Source organism: Mauremys mutica, unplaced genomic scaffold (assembly GCF_020497125.1).
Source record: "Mauremys mutica isolate MM-2020 ecotype Southern unplaced genomic scaffold, ASM2049712v1 000124F_np12_subseq_4991368:5084080_obj, whole genome shotgun sequence".
NCBI classification, from domain to species: Eukaryota; Metazoa; Chordata; order Testudines; family Geoemydidae; genus Mauremys; species Mauremys mutica.
In genome coordinates this window covers 22,087-37,273 of record NW_025422857.1, presented here as the reverse complement: position 1 = coordinate 37,273, position 15,187 = coordinate 22,087, and the positions used below count along the sequence as shown (strand labels likewise).

General features: G+C 56.4%; 1 protein-coding gene across 1 annotated transcript in view; it reads right to left on the bottom strand.

The window, feature by feature from the left end:
• LOC123356974 (TANK-binding kinase 1-binding protein 1-like) overlaps positions 1-14,957 on the bottom strand; it is a 54,531-nt gene extending 39,574 nt beyond the window's left edge. The window contains exons 1-4 of the mRNA XM_045000228.1: positions 14,797-14,957; positions 3,703-3,979; positions 2,908-3,030; positions 2,077-2,181 (exon numbers count right to left, since the gene is read on the bottom strand). Coding sequence (XP_044856163.1) covers positions 2,077-2,181; positions 2,908-3,030; positions 3,703-3,924 — 450 coding nt within the window. The 5' untranslated portion in view covers positions 3,925-3,979; positions 14,797-14,957. The remainder of the gene's footprint in view (positions 1-2,076; positions 2,182-2,907; positions 3,031-3,702; positions 3,980-14,796) is intronic.
• Between the last annotated feature and the right edge of the window lie 230 nt (positions 14,958-15,187).

The following is a 15,187-nucleotide window of genomic DNA, read 5'->3' as shown; positions in this document are numbered from 1 at the left end:
AGAACGAGACCTCGACAAGCCGGAGAACTGGTCTGAAATGAACCAGATGAAATTCAATAAAGACAAGCGCAAAGTACGTAGGACCGAAGGGAAAAAAAATATCAAATCTCTTTTGATCGAACGACTGCCTAGGTGTTTGTGCTGCTGAGAAGGATCTGGGGGTTCCGGTGAATCACAAACGGCGTATGAGTCAGCAGTGTGATGCAGTTGTCAAAAAGGCGAAGATCATTCTGGGGCGTGTTAACAAGGGGGCCAGGCGTGAGGCTTGGTCGACACTAGGAAGTTAGGTTGGTGTAACTACGTCGCTGGTGCAGGCAGAGCTAGATTGATGGGAGAATTCTGGCTACTGCCACTCACGGAGGTCAACGGGAGAAGAAATCCCATCAACACAGGCCACGTCTTTGGTGAAGCGCTGCAGCATTTGAAGTGTAGACGGCAAGCCGTAAGACATGGGAGGGATTTATCACACTCTGCTCGGCACTGGACACCGCGCTTTAGGAACGACGTGGACAAACTGGAGAGAATCCAGAGGAGGGCAACAAAAAATGATCAAAGGTTTAGAAAACCCGACCCATGGGGAAAAAAGTTTTTAAAAACCTGGGCGTGTTTAGTCTTGAGAAAAAGCAGACTGAGGGGCGGGACCTGAGAACAGTCTGCAATGTGGTGCGGGCTGTCACAAAGAGGCCTGCGATTGACTATTCTGCGTGCCCGCCATAGGCGCCGACTCTGTGGGTGCTCCGGGGCTGAAGCACCCAAGGAAAAAAAAATCGGTGGGTGCTCGCCTCCGCCTCCTCCGCGAGCGCGCCACCGCGTCCTGCTTCTCCCCCCTCCCTCCCAGCGCTTGCGCCATGAAACAGCTGATTTCGCAGGGAGGAGGGGGAACATGGCGTGCTGGGAAAGAGGCGGGGCCGGGGCGGGGATTTGGGGAAGGGATCCAATAGGGGCAGCGAGGGGGTGGAGTTAGGGCAGGGACTTTGGGGGTGGGGTTGGGATGGGGGCGGGGCCAGGGGCGGGGGACACGGGCACCCACCGGCGCGGGAGAAAGTTGGTGCCTATGGTGCCCGCGGAAGGTAAGACAAGAAGTAATGGGCTTAACCTGCAGCGTCTTCATGCAGCTCTGAGAGCAACCCGCAGCCGGGGGACAGCTGGAAGCAAAGAGGTTCTGCTGCCCGAGGGAGCCGAGAGCACTTCCAAAGCGAAGGAGAAGTGATAAGACACATTAATAAAAGTCACGTTCAAAGCCGCACTGCAGCGGGCTCTGACTCAGGCATTAACCGAGGTAAGTAATCGAGTTACGCTGCCTGATGCATGAATCCAGCCATTATAAGAATTGTGTCTTGGAGCACTCTGCATTCCCCAAGCACAGAGCTCAAACGAGCGAAGCCCCGCCAGGGAGAGTACAGCGGGTCACTATCATCGGCCCCGCTTGACAGATGCACAGACAGGTGAAGCGATTTGCCCAGCAACAGTGAGTCAGCAGCAGACCTGGAAATAGAACCCAGGAGTCCTGGGAATAGAATCCTGATACTGGTTCCCTGCACACGGGCCCAGAGCTGCAAAAGGTATTTCGGCACCTAAACTTGCATGAAGTTAGAGGCCAAAATCCCTTTGGGGATCTGGGCCATACTCCCTGTGAGGGCCAGGAATGGAACCCAGGAGTCCTGTCCCTCAGTCCCCTGTTCTAGCCACCAGAGACACTCCAAGATCAAAGGACAGAACAAACTATCTGGTACCTTATGCCACCTCCTATTACCACAGTATCTAAGCGCTTCAGTCTTTAATGCATTTATCCTCAGAACAGCGCTCTTACTTAACTGCACAGATGGGAGCAGACACAAAGAGATTAAGGGTCTTGCCCAAGGCACACAGGACATCTGTGGCAGAGCAGGGAATCAAACCTGGGTCTCTTAAGTCCCAGGCCAGCCCCATAGCCCCCTGACTACCCTTCCTCTCCCTAGCTACCTGCCTCCCACCAAAGGGTTATTCAATCTGGTTTCCTCTGGCCTATTTTTGAGTGGTTGAAGACTATCCCAGCCGCGAGTTTGTGGCACATGCAGGGCACTTGTTGGAACCTACCATCTCCCCCAGCTCCGACTCCAGATCAGCCTTTTCCACACATAGCTTCTCATACGCCTGGATCATCTCGTCCAGCTGCTCCTCCCTCTCTTTGCTCTTCTGCAGCTGGAAAGAAGCAAAGGGAGCTGTTCGCAGGGAGCCGAGAGACACGCCGCATCTATGGACACATGCTAAAGGTACTAAAGGCAGAGGTCCAAGCCTCTCTGCCGTGGGGTCCTCTGATACTTGAGCAGCGGGGGAGACGCTGATCCTGCTCCAGCCAGAGAGAAGTGGACACAGGAACGATGAGAGCAGATAATAAATAGCTTCCCTTTCCCCCGCCCCTTGAAACCACAGTGCTTTACAAGTGTTATCTATGTAGAGACCGCCTCTGAAATGCAGCCACCTCTGGGGTGCAACACAGCAGCTGTTTAACAGCACCCAGCAATGTTTCGCACCGGAAGAGAAGAAAAACGGCATGCCTGGCTTAAGTGGCCCGGGAAGGGGCTTTTTGGTTGGCAAAGTATAATTATCGGAGCTGGAATTTGCCAGGATGCCAGGCTTACCCCCCACCCCGCATCTGAGAATCCTCCTCCATCGGGGCCTGCAGATCCTTCTATCCCAAAGGTTGAGAAATTGTCTCTACTGGGCTCTGCAAATCCACACACACAATTGCTAGGACTGAGAATCCCCCTCTATTGGGCCCTCCAAACCCCAGACAGACACACATACACCTCTGCAGCACAGGGCCTGGCTAACTCCATCCTCCAGACCTCGCCACGACCCTGATCTTTTCAGCTAGGAACCAACGGGCCCAGGCGAGCGAGGCGCCAAGCCCCCCGAGCCACCCACCTCATGCTGGAACTGGTTCAGCTGCTGCTGGAGGCTGGCCTTCTCGCTCTTCAGCAGGGAGCACTCCTGGGAGTTGTAGACCGAGAAGAGGCGCTCCTCCCCGAACTCACTGATCACCGGGTACTGCAGCCACGGGGCGAAAGCAGACACGGGCATCAAGGAACCCCCCGACGGCAGCCCCGGCACCTCCCCAGGAGCCCAGGGGCTGCCCCCAGCTGGCATCCAATGGACCAAGTTACAGGCCGGCCCAGGAGAACAGAACGCCGCTCGGCTCGGTTCAGAGGGACTCCCAAAGCTCCGTGGATGTGGCTGTCTCAGAATGGGGCCCGCGAGTGGCCTTCTGCTCAGGCCAGCGCCAAGCACAACCGAGACGCGCTCTGGTTAATCATCGTTGTGCTAGAGACACAGGAAACTGCACGCCCAGCGGTGTATAATCCCGGGGACAAGCCCAGAGCCGCACACTGTGTAGACAACCCACAGAAACGCGTGTGAACCCAGAAACACCCCCGCCCCGCCCCGGGGTGTCTAATGAAATCTACAACCCCGGAGCTGCTGCCCACGAAGCTGTACACAGGCGTACAATCCTAGAGCGGCACACCCGGCTGTGTATTACTGCGGGCGTGACCCCAGAGCCGCACACCCCGCACCTCACGGTGACAGCTGCTATTACAATTATCCTGGACTCCTGGCACCTGTCCCAGCAGTCCCATTCGCCTGGCCGGGGTCAGGTCCACCCTGGATCTGGCTGCATTTGGGAGGGTGGGAGGGGGGGACACTCGCCCTCTCGCGCCTCACCTTGATCTCATACATCTTCAGCCTCCTCTTGAGGGTGGAGTTCTCCCTCTCCAGGCTGGTCAGGCGGTTTTTGATGTCGTCGTAGGCCGTGATGAGGGCGAAGTGAGAGGCCGAGCACATCTCGCTGGAGAGGTCCGTGTTGGGGCTGTCCAGCCACTCCTCATCCTGGCACAGGGCCTCCTGGGTGAGGATGCTGATGTCATCCTCAAACATGGAGTCCATCGCACGGCTCGGGACGGGCCTTCAGCGGGAATCGCCAGGGCACGGCGACTCCTGACTGCAAGAGAATGACAAGAGCCAGGGTGAAGAGAGGAAGCAGGGCCTAGTGGTTAATCATCAGTGCTCCGGTAGCACCGAGGGACCCTGTCGTCTCCCCGCAGCAGCTGAGCAACATACAAATGCACAGTGAGATGGTCCTGGCCCCAGAGCGCTTGCAACCCCCAGAAGCTGACCAAGGAAACATTATCCCCATTTTACAGGTGGGGGAACTGAGGCGCAGAGAGACTTGCCTGAAATCACCCAGGGAGTCTGCGGCAGAGGCAGGAATCAAACCCAAATCTCTCAAGTCCCGTCCCAGCCGCAAGAACAAAGCACTCAAAACGAGCCACTTAACCACAGCAATAGCCCTGGGGGAGAGACACCTGTGGTTGCTGGTGGAGATTTTTTTTTAAAGCAGACCAGGAAATGGGCAGTGAGGGGTGCCCATCTCACACTGGCAGGGAAACCGGCTTGTGCTTATCAATGAACTGCCATTTAAAAAAAAAATACCCAAAGCCCCTGGGAGCACGGGAGGCAGATAAATAACAAACCCAGGTAATGGATTTAAAAGATCTCAGCATGGTGATATCTCTGCCAACAGAATGGCTAAAAAGGGGAGGGAGCCTGGAAGAGGGACCAGAACTATCTAAATACCCCCCCCCCGCACACACTAAAAGATGGGAGCTGGGGACACGACACATGCGAGTCACCGTGGGAAAGGGGGCGGATGAAGACAGCCCGGTGAGCAAACTTTCTGCTGGCTTTATCACCTTCCAGCCAAGAGGATGAAAGCAATTTAAGTCATCGCTAAGACCTGATGATAATTAATAGCTAGGCCTGTTCCTCGGTAGATCTCAAAGCACTACACAGGGACTGTGTCCCGGTATCACTATGTCAGTTAGGGGCGAGGGGTTTTCTTTATGGCTACAGTTATCCCAGTACAATTTCTAGCGTGGATGACGCAGTTATCCTGGTAAAAAGGTTGCTTATACTGGTCGAGCATAATCCCCTCCTCATACGGGTCTAAGCTGCACCAGAACAAGCACATTGATACCAGTAAACCTGTGGCCACTCTGCGAGGGGGATGCAGGATTTTAACTACACGGGTATAGTTAACGCGGCACCGCTCGTGTATAGACGAGATCTGAGCACCAGGCTCCCTGTGACATAGATAGAGCTACTACAGCAGTGAATTCAGACAGGAGGCTGCGTGAACTGAAGCTGGCACCAAGCCGTGCCCAGTGTCGCACGAGGCTCTCACAGCATGGGGGGGGGATGCGTGACGTGTCAGCCGGTGGGGGCGAGCTGAAGGAAATCTGAGTTGGTGTTATTTACGTGCTGAGTGGGCCAAAGGAAGGTGTAAATTCCAGCAGCGTAAGATTCCTCTCTGATTTGGGGCCGAGGGGGATTAAGTGATTGTCTCAAGGTCCCACGGGAAGTCTGTGGCTGAACCAGAAATAGATCCCTGTCCCAATGGCTCCCCTTACTCCCTAGAAATACAAGGCAGGAATCCAACTCGCCCTATAGAAAGATACGCTCATCACCAACAGCACAGCCAGCACCTCCTGATTCCTGGCACCAACCCCCCCACCCGCATCGCTCGCCTGCCCGGGTGCCTCAGACCTGCATTATACCTGCAGAGGAGGTGGGGCACCCTCTTTTCTTCAGGTCACCAGTTCGAATCCAGCCTGGATTAGCAGGGCCTGAAGTTCCGCCCAGCTGTTTATGGAACTAGGTGAATGAGACGGGGGCTGCAACCCAGAGCTTTAGCGGACAGGTGCCTCTGACACAGCTGGCACCAGCTGAGCCCCTTGTTGGCAGCCTCAGGAAAGGGATGGGCCGTTAAGACTCATTTCTCACTGCCATGCGGGTCCCTCCAGGGAAAGGGCCAGGACATGTGGGAATGTCTCTCTTCCATGCATAACTAACAGTGACATGCAGGAGACCTGGGATCAATTCCCAGCTCTGCCACAGCCTCCCTGCATGACCTTGGGCAAGTCACTTAGACCCTCCATGCCTCAGTTTCCCCCTCTGTCAAATGGGGGAGAAGAACTCTGAGTAGATGTCTATGCAGCCTGACAGGCAGGGTTATTAGAGCAGGATGGGCTAGGAGTCAGGAAAAGTGGGTTCTTCTAGCCCCAGCTGCACAATGACACATCAGGGAAGTTGCACGTCCCCTCCCAATCTTTATCTGCTTCGCTTGTCAGAGCAGACCTGGCTCTGTACCATGCGTATGTACAGTGCCTAGCGCCCAACCCGCTCTTGGGCGGGGCTTTAAGGCCCCCTTCAAACAGCTGTTTCCCAAAGATCTTTCTGGTGCTTGTGCCAGAGGACGGCTACAGTACCACTCTCTTCGCTAATTAGCATTTAAATGCATTCAATTAAATAAAGCCTAGAAAGAGCATGACATCATCACAACGGCAAACCCAGCCCAGAGGGCAAACGAACAAATCCAACCAACCACAGAAAACACACTATGAACCAACGTAGGGGGAAAAAAACCCCACAAATTCCCAGACCCAGCCTCACAAACCCCCAGATGCCACCCCCCCTTCACACCCCCAGAACTCAGGGGAAAGGCAGAGGACTTGCTTTCACTGCCAAGTTAACAGATACGTTATAACTCAAGTCCCATTCGCACACAAACCCTTCGCTCAAATGCCCGCTGCTGGTAACTGGAGTTGTGCCAGTGCAAAGAGAGAGAGCCCTCAGCGGCTGCCCCAGACTCGCTGCGGTGTGAATGCCGGCTATCTCAACAAATTTTTCAGTGACCTCAGAGCGCGGCCATCAACTCTTCCTGGGGGCCACTCTGACGATTTTTCCTAAAATACTTAATTAACTTTATGGAAAACAGATAAATATGCACATATATACGTCCAAATCATTATCATTTATTTACGTAGAGGGTTGGGTTTGGTTTGTTTTTTTGCAGACTCGATAAAAATAATGTACAGTTGTTTCTATTCTTTTCTGGACCTAAACAGAATAGAAACACAAATAAGGTGTTTTGCACATTCTCGTCCTCTGTTGTGGTGGTGGTTTCTTTTGCTTTTCGGTTGCTTTAAAAAACAAAACAAACAAACAAACAAAAAGTGCTAGCTAGTAAGTCTGCTGTTGCGAAAAGTAATATTTGTTAATATCACTTTACACAGCAGACTTACTGGGAGGCTGTGAAAAGTGATATTAACAAATATACTAAGATCAGTTTTCACAGCAGAATTAAGCCCTGGATGAGGAGGAGGGTAGGGAGACAGAGGGGGGGCCAGGGAGGATGGATGGGGGCCGGGAAGGCAGTGGGGGCCAGGGATGATACTGGTGGTGGTGAGCCGAGGCCTGGCATCCACAGAGCCCAAAGCCCCATGACCAGAGCCTGCTGCCTGCCACTCCAGGGCTGAAGCCTGACGCCAGGGCCTCACCGCACGCAGGGAGGTGGGGAACTCACTGGCTGCCTGCTGCTCTGATATTTGTGGCTCCAGAGGGGGGCAGGGGAGGGGCCACTGCTTCCCCCCCCCCCAGTCACTGCCCAGGTGGCTGTGGCTGCAAGAAAAGCCCCTGGTGGGGGTGGCCGCATGCAGCCACAGTGGCCACATTCAAGAAACGCTGGGCTAGCGCCATCCGAGTACTGCCCGTCCCCCAACGCCTGCTCACCATTCTCCCCACGCGCCCAGAAAGGACAGACAAGTTGTCCCATACGTCCCCGGGACAGAGTCCCTCCTGCAGCGCTAAGAGCAGTGCGATGTGCCCCAGAAGTCTATGGGATACGGATGGCATTATGGGATAGAGAGAACTGCACGATGGGAACGTGACTCCTTGCTTCCAGGCATCCCTGCCCGACTCATTTCTACCCCACAATGCATTGTGAAAACGACCCAAAGGGCACTGCATGGGATGGCGGCCCGTGGCCCACCGGGTTAGCTACCCGCCGTGCGCCGCACTTTGCATCCACGCAAGCACTCCGGGCAGGCAGACGCAGGGGACCTGACCTGCCGTGTGAAATTCAGACATTCAGTTCTCTTCGTTAAACCTCATTGATCCCTCCCTTTGCCTGTTTAGATTGCGAGCTTTCCGGGGCAGGGACTGTCTCTCCCGCCATGTTCTTAACGAGAGAGGTCCCAAGCAAGCCCCATTGTGCCAGGCGCTGTCCATGTCCAGAGGAGAACACCAGGCTTGCCAGCAACCTGAACAGAGCACGTGGGGTCATACAAAGCATTAACGCCACCAGCACGAGAGGGGACATGGTTTGCTCCAGGTGAGCGGCAGACGTGGGAACGGGACCCAGGGCTATCGAGTCCCAGTGCTGTGTTCTAACCACTGCACCACGCTGTCTCTGTAAGACCTAGCCCTCGCTGTCGAGGCCTGTGTGCACTACTGTAATACAAACAATATAGAATCAGAGCCAACTGCCTTGCAACAGGCCGAACGACATTAAAAAAAAAAAAAAGGGAGGGTTGAAACAAGCCCATTAGATTGATTCCAAGCCCTTTTGACTCAAAATCCCTCCATCCACAATTGACGCTAATTGAGCTTTTCATAATCCCGGGTTCCATTGCAAGCTGCACAGCTATTAAAATATTATGACTGCTCCACCACCGCCTCTCACAGCCCCCCCTGCGCCCAGCTGGCACTGGCCCAGCACTGATAAGAGGGCCAAAGGGCACCCTGGGAACGGCAGGTCATTGCAGGGAAGGACGGCGCAAGCCGGGCCGGGCTGGAATAGCCGGTCACAGAGCAGGCGCTGGGGGTACAGGAAAAGCCATTACTTTACATCCACGGGGACGAGGAAGGCTAAAAGAGAAGGCCACCTCGGGCACTACATGACCTTTACACGCTCCCGTAACACTTGTCTGTTCAGATGCTGTATTTACAGAGAGGCCGTAAAGCCAGCACAACACATCGTCTGTTAGGGGAGCAGGCGACTAAGGGAGTTAGTAATAAACCCTGGCATTTATACCGGACCCTGGAAAGAGGAATTCATCCTGAGACCACTGCCACGAGGTCCTGGGGGATGGAGGGGTTGTTCGAGCTGTTTTCCAGATGGGGAAACTGAGGCACAGGAGGGTTAAAGCCTAGCTTGTCCAAGAGTGGCCACAGATCCCCAGCGCCTCCACCCTTTTGGGGGGCGCTGAGTGACGGATGCTCTAGTCAATGGGATCTGTAGGGGTTCGGCTCCTTTGAAAGTCAAGGCCCCTTAAGGCATCTCACGTTGGGCTCCCTAAAAATTGGAAGCGTCCAGAAATCACCGGCCACCTGAACCGTGGCTCTTAGTCACAAAGAGAATGTGTGTCAAAGCCAGGAAGAGACCCCAGAGCCCAGACTCCCAATCTCCTGAGCTAGCATGAGAAACCAGGAGCCCCAAGTCCCATTTCCCTCCTCTGACCACTATCCCACACTTCCTCCAACACCAGATTCTTCCTTCTCCCTCCATTCATATTTCCAGATCTAAATCTCCCTTCTGTGCCACCCTGGCCACATGCTGGCCTGACTCTCTGCCGGCGCAGGCAGCAGCGGGCGATGAATCAACGGTCTGCAAGAAATCGCTAGGAGACACCGGGCACCCTTCAGAACGGTTCACTCACCATTCGGAGTCCTTCATTTTTCAGTTATTTCTTCTGGCTTGTGCCCAGCCGGAGGTGGCACATTTGTTTTGTTCGCAGGTTAATTCCTTAAGAGGCCTGAGCTTACCCCACAGGCCTGGACACAACAGACCTAGGAGAGGCTGGCATTAGACCATGCAGTTGTCCTAACACAAGCTCCTTATATGTGAGATTGAGCCAAGCAAAGGCAGCATCGCCAGTGAACAGGACTCCTGGGTTCTATTCCTGCTGCTAAGCAGGGAGTTGGTTCGAGTCGTAACAACAGAATGGACTGGGAAGCAGGACTCCTGGGTTCCATTCCGGAAACTGGAAAGGGATTTGGGTCTAGCGGTTAGAGCAGGACTGGGTCCTAGTCCCCACTCTGCCATGGACTCACTGTGTGATCACGTTGCGGTTCCGTGCCTCAGTTTCCCCCTCCGTACAACGTGGATAATGAAACACACTCAACAATGCACCGCATGTGTGCTGAACGTCACTGGGGCTTGTGCACTCTCCAGCAATCCTCTACCTTTTCCAGCAGCCCTGTATCACTGACCAGAGAGTCTGCAGCAGCGTTGGATAAATCGAAACATTGAGACGTTCACTGAATCCAACAGGAAAGCAAATAATGCAATCACTACAGCTTCCCCAGTTATTTCATGCCATTTATTTTACATGGCCTCTACGTTTTTAATCGTCGGTCTGCTGCAGAACTTTGCAGTTAAAAGGCATCACTGCCTTGCAGGAGTTCTTGGCATGGCTGAAGCTGTGGATTTTAGAAGCTGGGGAGGGGACAGGTGAGGTTTTTGGCACCCGGAAAGATGTGGGTGGCAAACTGCGATAAACAGAACTAGGTATACTAATTGGCAATTAAATTAAATTAAACAAAAGTTTAATAGCTGACACTGATCGTGACATCACTGGGTTTCAGAGTTAACCACCACCTGATATGAACAAGGCAGTTCACCTCTCCCGTGTTATGGTTTCAGGCTGTCTGCAGACTCTGTGCGGGGCAGGGACAGGAACTTGAATCCCTCCGAAATCCCTGAACTGGTGCCACTGACAAGCATGATTGCGTCAGTTACATCTGGGTGATGAACTTTGCAACCATAAGGCCTAGAAACTTTTTTTTTTCTTTCCACATGAGCGAACAAGAAGCCAAACATTCCCCAGCTGCAGAATCACGGCGCACCTGAGCCTCAGAAGCAGGTAGGCAAGTAACCGGTAGGATCAATTTCCAGCACGAACACGCAATCCCAAACACCAAGCAGGGGCCAGACTCCTTGGCCACAATTCCCCAAGGGCGGCTTGATTCTCACTAGTTTATCATACCCTGCTCATCCCTATGGTCTACGGTTCTCTCCTACAGGAGAGGATCAATCTTATAGGAAGCAGTGGGGAGTCCCTCCTGTCCCAAGGGGAGACACGGCCTCGGCTGTGCAGCGTGACGGCTGGCTGGTACATTTCAAGCAGCACCAAACACAGCTCTGGTTTGCAGATCGCTCAGGGGCTAGAGGGACCGAGGACCCTCCTCGGCACCTGGCTTCGCTGCCTACACCCAGCTGTCTCCCACTAAGTGTTGGCACCGATACCGATATTTGACAGCCACCAGGTCACAATAGGACCATCCTGGATAACAACAGCTTCCCAGGCCCTGTAGTGTAAACACCAGGGGAAGATGATTCAAGAGTTACCCCCTATAATAGGGTACCTCCCCCAGCCCCTACAAAAAGACAGCTGCGGCGGTGCCGATCTGAATCTCTCTCCTGCCCTGAGCTTCTTGGTTACTCAGCGGTGATGGGAAAGATTCCTCCCTTAATTGCTTTTTATTTCCCTTGGTTGCTTTCTCTTTCACTTTGTGACTGAAGCAGCAGTAACTCACCGTGCAACAGAGATCGCTTCAGGTATCAGGGAAGGCAGCAGAGATGGCGCGCATGGGCAGGGGTGCTGGAACCCTTTGTACAGAGGTGGGGGGCTGAGAGCCATTGAACCAAACTGGAAGCCCTGGATACGACGGAAACCACTTCAAGCCCAGGGGTGCGGCAGGCCCCCCTAGTTCCAGCACCTCTGCGCACGGGTGTGCAGCCGTGAGCATCAAGCGTGCGAGCGAAATCGTGCCAGTGTGCGCAATGTGGGAGGGAAGTTTGCCAGCTGGTATGGATGAGCGAGAGAGACCACGTGTCTGTGTGCAAAGAGTGCAACAGTGTGTGTGTGACTAGCTGTACGAATGTGCGTGCGTGAGCCTGAGCGTGCGCTTTGTCACGCACATCAGGGTAGCGGTGAGCGTGCCGGTGTGGAAGGCTGTGAGCTTGCGTCTCCTAGCGTGCATCAGGGTGTGTAACACTGAGTGTGAACGTGCAACATTGTGGCCGAGTGTCCGCTTTGTCACACGCATCAGGGTAATGGTGAGCGTGTCGGTGTGTAAGGCTGTGAGCATGCTTGTGAGAGAGTAGCGTGCATCAGGGTGCGTAACACTGAGTGTGAACGTGCAACAGTGTGGCCCTGAGCATGCACGTGGGCCTGTGACCCGCATCCCGTGCAAGGTGCGAGTCTGACTGTGCAGGCAACAGCGATGTTGTGAGAACAAGCCTGTGTGAGAGCAGGTGGCAGAACCATTAACCCCTTCCTCTCTGCTCTGCTAACCACAATGCAAACACTCAACTTCCCAAATGGAAGGCACCAGAGCAGGCCTGGGAGCCAGTCGGGCATCCCTGCATCCACTCCAGCCCGCCGGGAAGATGCTTGCAAATAATAAACTACCGTTACCTGGCTGGCAAAGCCCCAGCTCCCTGCTCAGGCCCTGCTGTGAGCCTCCATAGAGATCAGCCTGCAAGCAGACTCCCGACCCCTCCCTCTCACCCCACCCAGAGTCATCCCAAGCAGCCAGATGTTGCATTTGCTTCCAGATGTCTGGCCCCTGAGCCCAAAGCAGAGCTGATGTGGGTGGGAGGGGAAGGGTCTGTCTAGATGATCCCACTAGTGTGTGGGGAGTGGGGTGAACACATACAATGGGAGCAGGATGGGGGGGGGTCATGCTTGCTGTACAGGGGAGGAAGGGTCAAGTGAATGGGTCCGGGTGTGTGTGTGCGCATGTGCATGTGCAGCTGCATTAGTTACAGATGCAGAGAGAGTGGTCAGAATGCATGGGGGGGGTCACAGAGGCAGGGATGGGGGGACAACGATGTGATTGTGTGTGTGGGGGGGGAAATCAGGGTTGGAGAGTGTCATAGACACAATGGGGTCCCGGGAGTTAGGATGGAAGGGTCACAGGTCTTAGGATGCAGGAGGTCAGAATATGGAGGGCCCAGTGGTGCCCTGGGATCAGGATGGGGGAAGATCACAGACACAACAGGATGGGAGTCGGGTTAGAGGGGTCACAGATTCAGGGTGTCAGTAAGCAATGGGGGGACAGATGCAATGGGGTCAGGGAGTTAGGAGTCTGGGTGTCACATACGCAGGGGTCAGCACGTAATGGGTCAGAAGAGGTAGGGGGGTGTCACGGATGCAGGGTGTTAGGATGGGGGGGTGTCAGATGCAGGGTATTAGGATGGGGGGGTCACAGATACAATGGATAGGATGGAGGAGGTGTCACAGATGCAGGGTGTTAGGATGGGGGGGTCACGGATACAGTGGATAGGATGGAGGAGGTGTCACAGATGCAGGGTCATAGGATGCTGGTCATGGATGCAGGGTGTTACGAAGTTGGAAGTGTCAGATGCAGGGTATTCGGATGGGGGGGTCACGGATACAATGGATAGGATGGAGGAGGTGTCATGGATGCAGGGTGTTAGGATGGGGGGGTCACGGATACAATGGATAGGATGGAGGAGGTGTCACAGACGCAGGATGTTAGGATGGGGGGGTCACAGACGCAGGGTGTTAGGATGGGGGGGTCACAGACGCAGGGTGTTAGGATGGGGGGGACCCGAATACAAGGGGTAGGAAGGAGGAGGTGTCAAGGATGCAGGGTGTTAGGATGGGGGGGTCACGGATACAATGGATAGGATGGAGGAGGTGTCACAGACGCAGGATGTTAGGATGGGGGGGTCACAGACGCAGGGTGTTAGGATGGGGGGTCACAGACGCAGGGTGTTAGGATGGGGGGGTCACAGACGCAGGGTGTTAGGATGCTATGAAGCAGTTGGCCAGCGGGATCAGAATGGGGGGGGTCACAGATGCAGAGGCTGGGGGGTGAGGACAGGGATGAGACATGCAATGGGATCACTATGAAATTGGATGGTAGGAGTTACAGATGCCAGGGGGATGGGGCATCACAGATGCAACGGTCCAGGATTGAAGGGCGGGGGGGGTCGTCAGTATGCAATGGAGTCTGGGGACTGGGGGAGATTGGGGTGTGGAGGACTCCCGGACACAGGGGGCTGGGAGGGAGCAGGGATGCAATGGGGCCAGGGAAGGGTAGTGGCTGGGGTTCCGGGCAGGGAGGGATCAGGGGTGCAGTGGGGTCAGGGAACGGGGGAAGGATGCAGGGGGGCTGGGAGAGGGTCAGACTGGGGGGTCCAGGCAGGGAGGGATCAGGGGTGCAGTGGGGTCAGGGAACGGGGGAAGGGTGCAGGGGGGCTGGGAGAGGGTCAGACTGGGGGGTCCAGGCAGGGAGGGACAGGGATGCAGTGGGGCCAGGGAGGGTCGTGTTGGGGTGCAATGGAGCCAGGGAGGATTGGGATGGGGGGGCCGGGTAGGGAGGGGGGATGGTTGGACTCGTGGGCTGGGCAGGAAGGGATCAGGGTGCAGTAGGGCCAGAGGAGGGTCAGGGTGCAGGGGGGCCGGGGGAGGGTCGGGGGGCAGGCAGGGAGGGACTGGGGTGTAGTGGAGCTGGGGAGGCCAGCGGAGGGTCGGGATGGGGGGGCCAGGCAGGGAGGGACCAGGGTGCAAGGGGGCCGGGCAGGCGGGGTGCAGGGGGGCTGGGGGAGGGTCGGGATGGGGGGGCCGGGCAGGCAGGGGCCGGGGTGCAGGGGGGCCGGGGCAGGCAGGGGCCGGGGTGCAGGGGGGCCGGGGGAGGGTCGGGATGGGGGGGCCGGGCAGGCAGGGACCGGGGTGCAGGGGGGCCGGGGCAGGGTCGGGATGGGGGGCGCGGAGCCCGGGGCCCGGTACAGCGCGTGTTTCTCGGACCTTTAGCCCCCCCCCGCCCAGAGGAGCCAACGCCCCCCTCCCCGTGGGGCCCCCCCGCGCGGGGGCAGGGGCCCGATCCTCCCCCCCGGCCGCAGGCCCCCGGCCGGACGCGGCGAGCGAGGCAGAACCGACTCACCGCAGCCGCTGCCAGGCGGGCTCCATCCTCGGCACGGCCGGATTTCCCCACCCCACCCCTGAGCAGCGCCGGGGTGGGGGTGGGGCGGCTCCTTCGCCCCCCACCCACCCGCTCGCTCGCTCTCTCCGCCCCGGGAATTGCTCAGCTCCGGCTCCGCCGCTTCCCTTTTCCTGCCGCCCCTTTCCTCCGCTCGGAATAGCCCCCGCCAGCCGCACCACGTGGCCCGCAGCCCAGCCGGGCCGAGCCGGGCCGGGCCGGGCAGGCTGGATCCCTGCCCAGCGCATCCCCGGCCCGGGACTGCTCGGCCGCGGGCTCCCCCCTTCGCCCGGCTCCCCGCCCGGCCAGCGCCTGCCCGGGGAGCGAATAACCGAACCAGCCACAGGGCGAGAGG